This window comes from Centropristis striata, chromosome 12 (genome assembly GCF_030273125.1).
Source record: "Centropristis striata isolate RG_2023a ecotype Rhode Island chromosome 12, C.striata_1.0, whole genome shotgun sequence".
Taxonomy (NCBI): Eukaryota; Metazoa; Chordata; class Actinopteri; order Perciformes; family Serranidae; genus Centropristis; species Centropristis striata.
In genome coordinates, this window is record NC_081528.1 from 26,850,287 (window position 1) to 26,864,740 (window position 14,454).

The window sequence follows — 14,454 nt, forward strand, 5'->3', positions numbered from 1 at the left end:
AGGCTTATGTCATATTTTTAAAAAATATTCATTTCAGTTAATGCAACCTGCAAATGACTTGTTTCTCTTGAGTCGGTTTGTATCGCTTTGGCTGTAGTGACTTTCATCTCATTTGGTAGATTGAAGCTTGTTAACATTTATTAGGTAGTTAATTCAATATATTTTTAAAGGGGGGGTTAGTTCTCATGGGATGCAGTCAGAGGTCAGGGGACACTCGGAAATAATGTCAACCAAAGGGAAAGTTTCGTATTTATCTTTCTTTCCTCCCTCACAGATCAGTGTACTCAAAAACATTGTGGTCAGGAAACTGAACAGGTTTAACAAGTTTTTAAAATGTGCAGCATTTTAAATCTGTTACAACATTGTGCTTCTCTGGACTAACACATCGTAAACAGCTGTTAATTGCAAAATGCTACATTCAGTTAACCTTTTAACACTAGAATAATAACAAACTTCACTTCAAACCAGCTAGGGAACGGCTCCGACTCCAACACATCTCTCATGAAACACTGACGATCTAAAGTAAAGTTACTTATACAGCAATATATGTAAGTAGATTTACATTATATTAAACATTAAACACCTTACAGAAATTACACACCATGATGAGCAAAAGATGCAATCAAATCATTGTTCACAAGCATTTTTATGCAATTTAAATGTAAACATTAGCATTTGGACCAAATGACTTTAACACACACTGGAGACTAAAATAATTTTTAAACTTTCAGAATGAAGATAGGTTTGCTTAAAACTGCTTGTTGTTTTCTGGCTTCAGGTCCATCTTTTTTCACTGCGATCCCTGAATTTAAATGCCGAATAATAAAGAATTCTTTATTCTTCTTTGTACCGTAAAAAAAACAGTAGCAGGCTCACACAACCAACTGCGTCCAAATATACCGGACAGGTCGTTATCATCTGAATATTGAAGACTGCACCTGCTTTATCTCTGATAGTGTGCTGATGTTATAACTAATGTGTGCATATTCTCACTTTAACAGCAACATACAGTGAAAAACTGAGCGCGGGGTTGTCAATGATCCAGGATATTAACTGTGAATTCACAGGTGGAGGTCAGATCTCTGTGATGAGTCCACAGAGCAGGTTCGGTTCATATTTAAACCACACATTAGTTAAATGGATCCTTCTGTGTATCTTTCTAGCCTTATAAAATACTATATCTATGTCAGTAATACAATACTGACATCCATATCTAATGCATGTATATATAATCTCATTATATTCATGGTTCCCACAGAAGTTCATGGAAAAATGTTTAACTTTTCTGTTACTGTTCATATAAAAATTTTACATTACCAAGTGGATGCATGTCTGGAAAACAATGCGGCAAAACAAATAGTTAATTACTGTGGGAATCCTGTATAATACCTCTTATGACAAAATCTAAAATATGTCACTTTGTGCGATGATTCAGACCCCTAAGGTTGCTGAACGTACAAGTCTGTGTAAGGCATGAATGAATACTGGTGGTATAAATGCTATGATCATAAAATCCTGGATTAACTATCGCAGATTATGGATTAGTAAGTGAGAACCAGTGTGTTTCCCTAAAATGATCATTTATGACACGTTTTGTCTCCGCCGCTCAGCTCGCCTGAGTGTGGCCTCGGCGTGACTGAATTTACAGAAAAAATATTTTTCACAGAGATTAAATCATATGAGGAGTGGTTTGTTCATGCATGTTTGGCAAGCAGAATAAATAGTATGATAAACACTGATTATTAAGACATCAAATAGCACCGTGTTGGCCCATCAATGGCTGCCACCATCATAGCATCACATTTTATAGGGTGGATCCCTGGAGAGTTGTTTTTCAGATTCATGATTAGATGTCAAGAGGCCTCGAGGCTCGCTGGATATCACTCATTTGGCAAAATGAACTGAATTAGAGTGAGTTAGAGTGAATGCCATTCTTTGAAACGACACGGTCAAGAGTAGGAGGTTGTAATCGGTGATGAGGTCTAAAAAACGTGTACAGATTTGGCAAATGCATGAGGTCTTTGTATAATCAATGTTAAAATCTGATTATAATCAATAATAATGCAGGTAAGAAATAAACTGACTGCCAACCTCAGATATGAAAATGGTTTGGTGATGACAGAGTCACCAACTTAAAAAAAATACTTCACAGAAAAATGTCCACTTTAGACAACCTTACACTGGCCACTATACAGTATCTGCCATCATACTTTTCATCCGGCCCAGTCGGAGAAAAACTTCTCTAGCAGTTACAATAAAATCGACAATCACATTGACAAAAGCGAACATCTCATTACAAAGAGACTGAGAGAGGGAGAGTCCTCAGGTGTCCATCTGAATGGTGGAAATGAGGAGACACAAACTTAACTTTGGCACACTGAATGAGGAGGGCTGGCAGAGAGGTGAGGACCGCTCGGTCGGTGCAGCTGTGTTATGGCAGTGTTTGGATGAGGGGGCTACACACTCATAGCCCTTTGTTGAAGTAGACCCTCTCCACCCCGGGGTGGCTGGCCCGGATTTTCTCCTGCAGCTCAGGCTCCAGGCGGCTGACTGACATAGAACTGGATCAGGCGGAGGAATGGGAGAAGCGCAGGGGTTAATGGGTCAAACACACACTGTAGGCGGATTATGCAAGAATTATGCAAACTCTGCATATATTCAACCAGAGAGAGGACAAGGTTCCTACACTGGTTACTGTTATCTCAGGGTCAAGTTTTAACTTTCACTCACCTCTTCTGAGGGAACAATGCACAGCACAGTGGAGTGGCAAACACCAGGCTGAAAAAGAAACGCAGATCTGTGAAACGTACAGTCAAGAGCTTCCTGTTCTGATGTCATCTGTCTGTCAAAATGAAAACGATAAACGAGAGGAACCTAAAAGGTCCTAAAACGCACCTAAAAGGTGTGTGTGTGTGTGTGTGTGTGTGTGTGTGTGTGTGTGTGTGTGTGCGCGTGCGCGCGTGCGTGCTAGTGGCAGGATGTACTGCTCAAATCACTGGCTGTGTCAAGGAAGATCCTCAAACAGCTCCGACACCCGTCGAAGGACTGTCCCGGTAACTTACAAAAAATGTGTTCGAAGTCAAGCAAAACAAATGCACAAACTAATGCCAGTGTATTTAGCTAAAAGATAATAAACATCATCTGACACATTGCCAGTTAAGTTAATTGATTCTGTCTCAGTCGCAAAAGTTATTGTTAATTCATATATATGCGTCAGAATGATGATGGACTATGCAAAGTGTACGCAGCTATGCCATTCAGAATGTTATACATTTGTTTATTGTGTCAACAGACCGACAGTCTTCTATTATCCGTTATTGGTATTTATTTATTTAAAAATCACTGTTAGTGCACTGTAAAATAAAAAATTTAAAAAATCACAGAACACATCTCCATGGTGAGTTATGCGCCGCTGCTTTTATGAAACTAAGTAGCGGCCAAATTCAGTCCAGAGTCAGTGAAATATTCAGGCTTAAAACACCTTGTGGCTTTTTTTTTTTGCTAAATTGTGGAGATTCAACCTTAAAGCATCTTCTTTGATTTCCACAAATATGTGGAAGAGTGCTGATGCCAAAGACACATCCATGTTGTGAGCTGGTTTTGAAAATTGCAGCGTTGAATTCAAGCAGGACCGACCAATTACGCCATGACACACAGCTGCACACTGAAGGCTGCTCCATTTGTGTGTTATTACAGTGAAATGAAGGACTCTGGCCTCGTCTCTGGAGGACCCCACTACGAAGGAAGGATCCCACCAAGGAAGAATCCTTGACTTTGGGATACAGCCACTGTCACGTTATCTGAGCTGAACTGGAGGAATTTTGCACATGATTTTAATTGGTCCTTCAGAGGTCACGAGTGGTAAAATGAAGCCAGAAAAACACCAGTGAAACACATGGGAGGATATGTGAAGGACAGGACTCTGAGGCACGTTTGCTTAAATGACTGAAAATTCAGAAATGTGGTAAAAGCGCTGAGAGAGGTTTTTTCTAGGGAACTAAAAAATCGTATGAGCTCATTCCTCTTCACAATAAAAAATAATGGCAGAATAAGTATGATTTTCCTTAAATGTACAAAAGTAATCCCTCTCATTCTTCAGTTGATGACCCACTGGAAATGTGTGGCAGTGTCTGTATCTGCAGATACCCTGCTTTCTGCCTCTGTTTTCCATTTCTTTTCATTTTGCTGTGTTGGGGATGTGTTTCTCTGCCTCCAGCTGTCACTCCTTGGCCTCTCCTCACCCGGGGCTCTGTTCTGCCCTGGCTGACACTGTAATGTGTGTCTTCTGAGTCTGAGGCTCCATTAAATTCTCCTGTCTGGAGACAAATACTTTGCCTGTTAGCTAGCTAGACTGAAGACCACTTCTGATGTGGCTGAGGCGAGGAGGAGGGGCCAACTTTTAATGTGTTTACAAAGAACAACTGAGAAGCAACATTTAAAGTGACAATAAATCTAAGGATTGATAAAATTCACATCCCTATAAGAAAATAAGTGGATTAAAGGGATCTGACATGGCTGCTTATCAGGTGGACCATCTCTGACGACTCACCAGAATCCCACCAGGCCGACTTGAATAGGTGCACTCATCCATGGGAACTTCTGAAAAGAGCAGGCAGAAACACGAGTGAGGGGCACAAAAGCAGTGGTGAATTCCTACATACTAGAGCGGCCTCATGTCCTCAGTGCTTTTCATTCCTCTGATGTGTGATTACAAAAAACCTGAGTGGTAGACACAGCGTGGAACATGAGGTTCCCAGAGTTTAACGTAAAGCTTCATGGTCGTGGTGTTGTTGAGGAGGTTATGAAGAATATGCCTACCCTCAGAAAGGCCTTCTTTTCCAAATGGTTCATTAAAAACGGAGGGATAGCTGAAATTACAGAAATAAAATATCACTGCACAATGCACTTTCACCACATGTGTAAAAACATGACCAAGTCTTTTGATGTCAATACCCATTCCTGGAGAAGCCATGAGGATCCTGGAGACCACAACCTGAGAGATGGCCTGCTGTGCAGCTTTTGTAGACTCTCCTAACCTGTTGTCATTCTCATCTGTGATGGGAATGCCGTGTTGAAGTTCTCTGAAGACGAGAAGCAAATTAAATCAACTAAGGCACAAAAGAGTACATTCATCCACTTGTTTTGGTCACATGACGGCATCCAGACATTTTGGAAAGAGTTTCTTCTGTGATCCAGAAGGTCAGTCTTAGACATACTCCTATAGTTTTGGTACAGACAGTAAATTACTATTAAGAAATATTTTATTTCTGGCTAAAAAAGTGCGTCTGGCTTCGCAGGTCCACACATTTAGCATGAGTATGTCACAGATATCGACTCTTTTCCCTCTGGAGAAACTCACTTATGATCTCAACCAACCAACCAACTCTAGAGAGACTCTGACTCTTGCTGGTTCTGGAAGAAAATTGGTTGATTGTTGATCACATTACTTTTGAATGTATGTGTATGTGTATGTATATGTATATGTTTGTGCATGTGTATATCTTTTTCATCTCCTTCTTTCAACTTAATGTTAATATACTAAAAGCGTCTGACGTCATATTTTTTGTATTGTTGCTTTCTTTTTGGTTTGGCTTCTGTTAATGTTGAAGGGTGTGTCTGTGTTTGTTTAATTTAAAAATCCATTTAAAATATATATATATAAAAAAAACATCAGAAACACCTTGTATTACATCTACTAATAGGAATGTTCTGTAAATTTCTACCATTGGTGTCGTGTCCAAGGTTTCAAGGTCAAAGCTGTAATATATTTTAATTGTCAACATGCTTGAAAACAATGACTTACTTTGCATGTTGCATGTCATCCTTACCTTTGTCTCATCAGAGGGATGTTGATACAGTTAGCAGCAGCTACAGCAGCAAATGGAACAAACCGTCCAATCAGGGGTGAGATGTGCTGCAGCGGGAGAGAGGAGGCATGAAAACAAGGGGGAAGAAATTAATCCTTTGGCTCTGCTGTACTCTGATAGCACAGCCAATTTAACCTTTCAGAACAATGGACGTTATTGCAGGTTATATTTCAGGTGTTGTACATGTAGTCTTTTCTACATATATCAGGATGTTGGACATAAAGTCACTGTAAGAGCTGGCAGGACAGCATGCTGATACCAGAGCATGACCCTGTAAATAATACGGCTCTTCTATGACAAAGAGACTATTTGTGCATGGCTAACTTCATGTCAGAGCGCCCATGCGGCCGAGGTTCGATACATTAAAATGAGATGTAGAATGGGGTTAGATGAACTGATACCTTTGTTAGTGCATTTAGTCCTAGAGCGGTGGCAACCGCCCCTGTGGTGGCAGACACATAAGCTGTGCCAAGCTGACTGCAAACAAAAGAGTCACCGGTCATATCACACAAAACTGTCCACACACAGAAACAACTGTTAAATTAAAGGGTTAATATGAGCCAGTGTCTGTGCCGAAACGTCTGCCTCCTACCTGACCGTGATGGGAGCATCACCGCTCCGGTTGGTGTAATTGACTATTGCATTGAAAGACTGGTTGATCCACTGCCAGAACAACACAGCTGGAGTTGTCCTGCAAGATTGAAAACGGCAGAGTTGTTAGTAAGGACAGAGCGGAAGAATCCGCAGAAGAAAAATGCTGTTTTTTGTTCAAATTATATAAACAGACTATACTAGAAAGAGTTTGATTCAAACTACCCATTACTAGGCTTATTCACTACAGGTGAATCAGATTTAACCAACAAATATCATCATGAAACCTCCCCAGTTGTTTACTGACATTAATTATAACATTATTTTTTGTTTTTACAAGTTTTATGAAATATTATGTGATGCTCATGCTAACTTCTGTCGGATAGAAGACAAATTGTCCCAGTTAACCATAAAAGTGAGCCTGCATGCACAATACCAGGACCCTTAAACTTAAGCAGCTGAATGGAATTTAGCCATCACCCCTTCTATAATTCACTCCTGTGCTTTTCTTACTGTGATCAAGTGAAAAAAGCCTGGGATGTTACAGTTTCACCAGCAGAAGTAGGAATAGTGGCAGTGATAGGGTTAAACCTTTGGGCTTGGGTGTAACAATTCAAGTCTTACAATGAAATCCTTCATGTTCTTACTTGTAAAATGTCATCATGCATCCAGTGATCGTCATGTTCATTGGCACCTGAGCTGACATGCGGCCAATCAGGATCATCTTCTCTCCAGTATCAGGATGGAAGGCTGAATCAAAAATATATTTGGCTCTCCACAGTTCATCTTCTGTCAGTCCTGGGGAGACTACACCCTTTCTAGGGGACAGCAAAGATAACATTTAAATTAAACTCACTCATAAGAGCACTGAACTGACATCCTGTAAGTGGTGTGTTGCTGCTGCTACAGTTACAGACCGGTTTACCTGTAGTCAGTGATGACTTTGTGTGCATGTGCTAGTTGATCGTTGGTGAGGAGAATGTTCCTGGGGTCTGTGACAGTGAAGAAATGTTTGGCCCGACCTACGAATGTGCTCTGGTCCCACCGGGGCTCCTTGATGTTTATGGAGGTGGATAGCTCTGCTGCCATATTTATCTGGGGAGAGAAAAACGTTAGGAAACTCTTATCAGTTATTTGTCAGTGCAGAAAAGTATGCTGGAGTGATGCAACAAGGTTCAAGGACATTTAGTCGTTTTCAATCTTTAATGTTAAAAACACACATTATTTTTCTCATACTGTCCGTCTGAATATACCTGTGTACACTATCTGTCTGAAACACTCTGATGGTGTCCGTCTTTAAGACCCACTTCTAACAAAGCAGAGTCTGCTCTGATTGGTCAGTGTTTACGGGTCTAACACAACCGTGCCTCATAGTTGCAGGTGACTTTTTGCTATCAGTGACCACTGAAAAAAAATGGCTGCAAGGCAGAGCAGGGCATCATATCCAGCTCTATAATACATCCATGTGGCAGCTGGGAAATGATTGTAACAGCACTGTATTTTTACCTGAGGTGTGACTTCACAATCTTGAGGTCCAGCTGTACAGCTGTTCAATAAAAGGCGCAGTTTCTGAATACAGACTGTGCTTTTCTCTATGGTTTGATTTTTTTGTTGTATAGCACCTACAGCTGCTTTATAGTGAATAAAAAAGCGGCCTTGAATGTCTGAGGATTAGTTATCTCGAATAAGTTTCCTAACTGCAATGTATTAGGCTGATGCTGACTGATATTGTTCCAGGGTTGCTCCAGCACTCACCCACCGCTACGGTCCCTCGCTTCTTGTTTTCTTTTGCAGATACAAGTCAGTGAGGGGGATTCGTGAAAATAATGCTCCTCCTGTCTGGATTGCCATGCTGCTTATTCAGCATAATGTTGCTATGGTGATGGCTGACCTGACACAAGGGTTGTGAAGCACTAAATTGCAAAGCCCTATTATTGGCGCACTGCACACCAACCCCCAAACTGTGGCTGAAAAGCAGCTTTTGGAAAGTGACAAAACCGTCTGCATGTGCATTGTGAATGCCTGCACAAAGTTTTTCATATTTTTATCGATCAACTACACATTGCATAAGGGTTGTGTGAGTAAAGCACAGTGGGTTATGCAATATTTATTGTCACCACTAATAGTGACTATTTCATTACAGTTTTATGCATTTATGATCTCATAATCCAAAACCTGATAAGATTGGCCTGCACTGAATAGAGACTGCACTAGGAAAAACAACAGCTCTGTGGATGTGCATGGAACATTGTTCCCAGTGTGTATGTGTACAGATAACCCAGTCTGATCTGGTTTTTATTAACCATTTGTTCCATGCTCCAGCTGAACTACTGACAGACCAAGGGCACACCAAAGTGCAGGAAGCCCATACAAGGACCTACATCAGCATGATGAAACTCTACCTGAAATTGCACCAAAGATGGCTGCTGGATTGACAATAAAACAGAAAAGTCTCTTGTTTGCTGGCGTGTAGGGGGCGTGCTGTCCCTTTAAATTGAATTAAACTCCATGGGATTCTCACGAGATGACAACAAAACACCCCCCTTCTCTGAGATTGTCCAATGAAACACTAAATCAGTGCACGAGTTGGTTTGAATAATGGTTAAAGACTGATTCCTCCAGTTAATAGCATTGATATAATGATGGTTAATTGATAAAATCAGATGACTGAACTTTGGACTGAACCGGCCTTTGATCTATAAACCCTGAGCTGCCTCTGCCCCCTCACTCTTAACCAATCAAAGGCGGCCTGTGTGGCTACACATTAACCTGCAATTCACAACAACTCCTCACAATCAAATATATCACCCCAATACTACACACAGCATTTCCTGCCAGATGTTTTAACAATGATTTCCTGTGTATCCGGCATCTATTGCACTGGAAATATCTGCTTTCTGTCAGTGGTCGCAGGGTAAACAAGCTCTGTGACTGGATACGGTTAATTGTTCAACCCGACGTAGACCAGTCAAATCTGGACTGTAACTGAAGGTGATGGTGCATCAGAGCAAAGCGATCAGACACTCACCAGTTAAAAAAAATAAAATACAAATAAAAGTGTTATGATTTTTAAACGAGCAATTAGGCACGACATCTGTCCAGCCAGATAATTGTCCAGCGGTGCGCCCCAGATTCAACTAGTATCAGCCTGCCACATCCACACATCCAGCAGGCTTCTCCAGGAGCCCCTCGCGTCTAATGACACTTTCCCCGACCTCAGACACAAGGTGCACGCAGCACTCTCATATGTCGACGTCTTTATGGACCCATTTAAAAGATATGGACAGGTTACTTACTGCACTGTGGGCTCCGGCGGTCCGCAAGAGGTGTCCCTGAAAGGCTGCAGCCAGCTAATTTTACATGCAGTAGCGTCAGCACAGCTACAGAGCACACAGAGGCACATCCCCCCAGCCCCAGGAACCTCACTGACAAAGTAAAAGCCCCGCCTCACAGCAGCAGCTCACATTGGAAAAGATTGGAGTTGTAATGATAAATGACTGATAGAAAAAATACCGGAAAATGCATGATGACTTTCTACTCCTTTGTAGGAAAATAAAATCTTGGATTAGCACCGGAGCTGGCAAATTAAATTACATTTCACTTTGTATTTTCAAAGAGGCTTTTATTTTTGACAGCGAGTTGAGCAACACATCCGGCAATGCTGTGACATTTGTGACACATTGATTCACAGGCAGTAAATCATTAATAACTGGTAAAACTTTGGATTTCCACACGAAAGCCCGACATTAATGGGCAATAGTAACGCCTTGTGAAAACATAAATGTCCCTTAAAACAAGCAAAGCATGATTTGACTATTGTTTAAATAAATAAGTGAGAAATCATTAAACAAAAAAGAAAAATGGGTCATCTTTGGCAAACCAGCAGTCTTACTTCACAATCATGATATACCAAGTTCCTGAAATTAAATGAAAAATAAATACATGAAAATAAAATAAAGAAATCAATGTATAGATTTAATAAAAAAAGCAAAAGAACAGTCTTACCTTTCTCATGTTTTATAATCATGACATACCAAATATCTGTAATAAAATTTAAGATAAATATATACATAAACATATCCAGTTTCCTGCATTCATTCATAGTCAGTCTGATAGTCACTGTGCTGATTATCCTATTAAGAGTTGCTCATCAGAAGTTATTGGATGTCTGTTTCCATCTAGTGGTGATTGTTGAGAGGGAATAACGCCACAAACTGCCTAAATGAAGTAAATGACGAAGCAACTTCAGTCTTTATTTTGTATACCTGTGGCTGCAAAACATTATGTTAAGGTTTTGGGTTTTTTTTTTACAACTGATGTCATTTGTACCAATATTGCCTACTTAAATGAATAACATTAACTCCCGTAAGAGACAGCAGAGCAGAAAGAGAGCTACTTACACTTAAACAGGGTATAAAAAAGAACATAGTTTGTCAGTGCCATGTGATAAAAATCAAATACAAAAGTGCAAAGAGAACATACTCATTTCCGACGTCTAACGCTATCATCTCACTTCACAAAATAAACTGTTGCGCTTCAGTTACAAAAAGAAAAAGAGTTTACATTATATTTACTGCAACCTCTGGTTTGAGGCCATGCCAAGTGAAAGATGCAGCTTACATACTGTATATGGAAACACTCATCATTAACACTCTAACACAAATATTACTTACATTTAGTTGTTATTCTCAGCATTCGTGTTTCCTGACAAACCAGCAGGTATTGTGATGGTATTGTTCATAGTAGCAATCATTTCTAGCAATAAAAACATCATGCACAGAGAGGAAAAAGTTGAAAGGATGTGGTCTTTAGCTAGATGTGATAGTTTCCATTTCATTGTGATTATGGCACACATGTTTTGGTCCATAGGGTTATGAATGCTGTGTGTAGCCTCTTGCCATCCCCCCCAGTGATCTTTACAGGAAATAGTCTGGTGTACGCCGCGTCACATGAGGCTCCCCTCTGCGTGGTGCAGGGTCAAACTGTAGGCTGAAGCAAACAGGACAAGACTCCTCATCAGGTCACATTTGGACACTTGCTTTCAATTCATTTTGGGAAAAAGTGCCAAAAGTCCACACTAAAATTTACATTTATATACATTTTTAAATACTTACAAGGAGTATTTCAATGTGTCATCAAGTTCCATGATTGCCGCCTGGTTTCCACAGCGGTAACAATAGTTTGGTGCACTGAAGATCGTCACTACATTGCGGTCGTGGCACCAATTATAACCCTGCATCAAGAGATCACCCACATGTCAGCTATTTTTAATTCACAATTTCGTGTCAAAGCCGCATCTTACAGTGTCTCCAATTAAAAAAGAGAATTACTTTCAGCAGATAAACAAAGTCAAAGTACCTCCATCACCAGCTGGTGGGCTCTCGAAACCAAAGTTAGGCCGTTTGCATGGTTGAAGGTCTCGGAAATGTCTTGCCCGAAGGTGTAACCAGCACCACGGGGTGAGATGCCCCAGCCACCACGGTCATCTGGGTCTGACCATAACAAGTCACACATTGGACCCTGAAACATGGAGGAAACATTGATGCAGTTTAGTCTATTGTACATGCAAACACACAATACAATACTGTTGAACTACAGAGTTTTATCAGGACTGCAGCTAAAAAAATAGTTTCATTATTGATCAATTTGCTGGAATATATCTGTTATTTATCTGTTATTTTCTTGAGCCAGCAAATTTGGACTAAAAAACAACAAGAAAAAAAAAAAGATTCACAGTTGAAAAGCAAAAACCAGCAATCTTTTGGGGCATTTTGCTAAAAAATTTAAATGATAACCCACACAAACATATATATAGAGAGATTTATACTACATATAATATATATGCATACTACTGTAGTGTATATAATATATACTTGTCTATTACTTGTCTAATTATTTATTCCTTTATTTTATATGCACTAAGCTCATTTAGTTTTGTTATTGTATTCCTTTTATTTTAACTCACACTACTTTATGCCTATATTTTCTTGTTTTTTACTTGTGTGATCTTCTTCCTTTCTTTCTTAAACATTGTATTGGCATTGTTGGAGGGAATCTGAAAATTAAGATTTTAATTGCCAACAACTGCCTTCATGTCATTGTTGTATATATAATAAATGAAGACCCTAAACTACAGAGTAATCTATAATCTAAAAGGGCCTTCAAGAGAAATTTATCAAATGTGTAAAATTAACATGGACTGAATTTACCTCATGAGGAACCTCCTGCAGGCGATCCAGCGCTCTGATGTGTTCCAGTGTGTCTATTGAAGGGGACAATCCTCCATGGAGGCAGAAGATCTTACAGAAGAAAGAGAAAATAAATGACAAATGATCAGTCCCTGTGTTTTTGCTTGATGGCACATGCTACATCTGAATACACAACCTTACCTGGTTATCTACCAGCGCAGTAAGGGGCAGATAGTCAAACAGATCTGTGAAGTACTTCCAAACATTAGCATTCCCATATTTTCTTAAGCACTCGTCGTAGAAGCCGTAAACCTGTGTGATCTGTCTGCTCTCATGGTTCCCTCTGAGAATTGTGATTCGTTCACGGAACCTTACCTACATAGAAAAGTGTATATATAAATATCAATAATCATCCATAAATATGATTCATGCAGAAAAGTCCAAATTTATATCCCAGCTGTAGCTGACTTTCTTATAATATATATCACAGCATCAGTGGCAGAGTGGTATTACCTTTAGAGAAACCAGGAGAGTAACTGTCTCCACAGAATAGTAGCCTCTGTCAACATAATCTCCCATGAAGAGATAATTAGTGTCTGGAGACTTGCCCCCGATCTTAAACAGCTCCATTAGGTCATGAAACTGACCATGGACATCTCCGCAGACTGTCACTGGACATCTCACCTCCTGCACGTTGGACTCCTTCGTAAGGATCTCCTTGGCCTTAAATGAGAACACATAAAAAACACAGAAGGATGCTGATTAACAGGTAACAGAGAGTGGTGCAGGTTAGGCATGCATGTGTTTTACACATTAAGCCTTATTAATACACAAAATATGTATCATATTTCAGATTGTGAAGGATGCAGCAGATTATTTTTGGTTTGTTGTGGTAGTGCTAGTGCACTCCAGTGAGGAAGAGGTACCAGGAGTGGGCGTAGCTAGGGAAAACATATGAGCAGGCATCCTCCTCCATCTTCTTGGCGAGTTGCTTCCCATAGCAATGTACTGCATGCTGCTGCAGCCAAATGGTGTGCTCCAAAGCAAGGCCACATGCATTATCTGACGTTAGTCCAGGCAATACTTCCTCTAAGCACGACGATGCAGGACATAAAAGCTAATGAGCCCCCAGCATTGTAGAAAGCTAATGACAGGTGTTAATAGCTCGCCTGGCTTACCTTTTCACATAGGACTTTGACCTGGTTCTCACTCAGCTGTTTGCACTCGTTCAGTTGTTCAATCCATCCGTCCAACTCCTTGGTGAAAGACTTGTCGTCCATGCCTGGTTTGCTGTCAGCTAGCGAGCCGACCAGCTTTAAAATAGCTCAGGAAAACCGCTCGCTGTTTCGTTACGTGTTGATGTCCCGGCTATGCTCCGTCCTAGCAGGCTCTCTGCTCATTCGCAGTTTGTATGTGTATGTCAGTGTGTGTGTGAGTCTGAATGTGTGTGTGTGTGCTCCGCGAAAACGAATGCGTCAACTGCCCTGCGTCCCTGCAGTTTGGTGGGGACTAAAGTCTTTAACTCACATGATACAAAAATGATGTGCTTCTCCTTGAGAAACGACGAAGGTCACGCAGTCACCTCTCAGTAGGCTATAAGACTATAAGACTAGCTGGGAGAAATAGTAGACCCAACCCTGCCAACTCTGGTCCAGAGCGAGGCTGAGCAACAAATCACATTTACGTCATTACATCCCCAGCGGGACCTTAGAGACATATACAAGACTCTAATCACCACCAAAACCCCAGCTCCCTACCATTTATTTTATGGGGAAAAAAATATATAATTTTTTGTGTTTTTTTGGAAG

The 14,454-nt window shown here is 40.5% G+C and overlaps 2 protein-coding genes across 2 annotated transcripts; both read right to left on the reverse strand.

Annotated features, from left to right (window-relative positions):
* Positions 1-175: 175 nt before the first annotated feature.
* On the reverse strand, positions 176-9,878 carry sfxn1 (sideroflexin 1). The gene is made up of 11 exons (XM_059346381.1): positions 9,755-9,878; positions 7,384-7,553; positions 7,106-7,276; positions 6,460-6,558; positions 6,269-6,344; positions 5,829-5,914; positions 4,954-5,081; positions 4,819-4,868; positions 4,550-4,599; positions 2,731-2,778; positions 176-2,561 (listed from the first exon to the last, which is right to left on the reverse strand). Exons 2-11 carry the CDS (start codon positions 7,545-7,547, stop codon positions 2,465-2,467), a joined length of 969 nt encoding a protein of 322 aa, XP_059202364.1. The 5' UTR covers positions 7,548-7,553; positions 9,755-9,878; the 3' UTR covers positions 176-2,464.
* Positions 9,879-10,059: 181 nt separating this feature from the next.
* LOC131981661 (serine/threonine-protein phosphatase 2A catalytic subunit alpha isoform-like) lies at positions 10,060-14,319 on the reverse strand. The gene is made up of 7 exons (XM_059346053.1): positions 13,825-14,319; positions 13,160-13,369; positions 12,848-13,021; positions 12,668-12,757; positions 11,817-11,978; positions 11,573-11,691; positions 10,060-11,447 (listed from the first exon to the last, which is right to left on the reverse strand). Exons 1-7 carry the CDS (start codon positions 13,924-13,926, stop codon positions 11,375-11,377), a joined length of 930 nt encoding a protein of 309 aa, XP_059202036.1. The 5' UTR covers positions 13,927-14,319; the 3' UTR covers positions 10,060-11,374.
* Positions 14,320-14,454: the final 135 nt, after the last annotated feature.

Bases quoted from the DNA above. Each gene is read 5' to 3' on its own strand.
- sfxn1 (XM_059346381.1), bottom strand. From the start codon at position 7,547: ATGGCAGCAGAGCTATCCACCTCCATAAACATCAAGGAGCCCCGGTGG. The intron at 6,559-7,105 runs GTAAGAACATGA...TCAATCTTGCAG, and splicing joins TGCATGATGACATTTTACAA to GACAACTCCAGCTGTGTTGT. The intron at 4,869-4,953 runs GTATTGACATCA...CTGTAATTTCAG, and splicing joins CATGGCTTCTCCAGGAATGG to CTATCCCTCCGTTTTTAATG.
- LOC131981661 (XM_059346053.1), bottom strand. From the start codon at position 13,926: ATGGACGACAAGTCTTTCACCAAGGAGTTGGACGGATGGATTGAACAA. The intron at 13,370-13,824 runs GTAAGCCAGGCG...TTCTCATTTAAG, and splicing joins TCAAAGTCCTATGTGAAAAG to GCCAAGGAGATCCTTACGAA. The intron at 11,979-12,667 runs GTAAATTCAGTC...TCCATGTTTCAG, and splicing joins TGCAGGAGGTTCCTCATGAG to GGTCCAATGTGTGACTTGTT.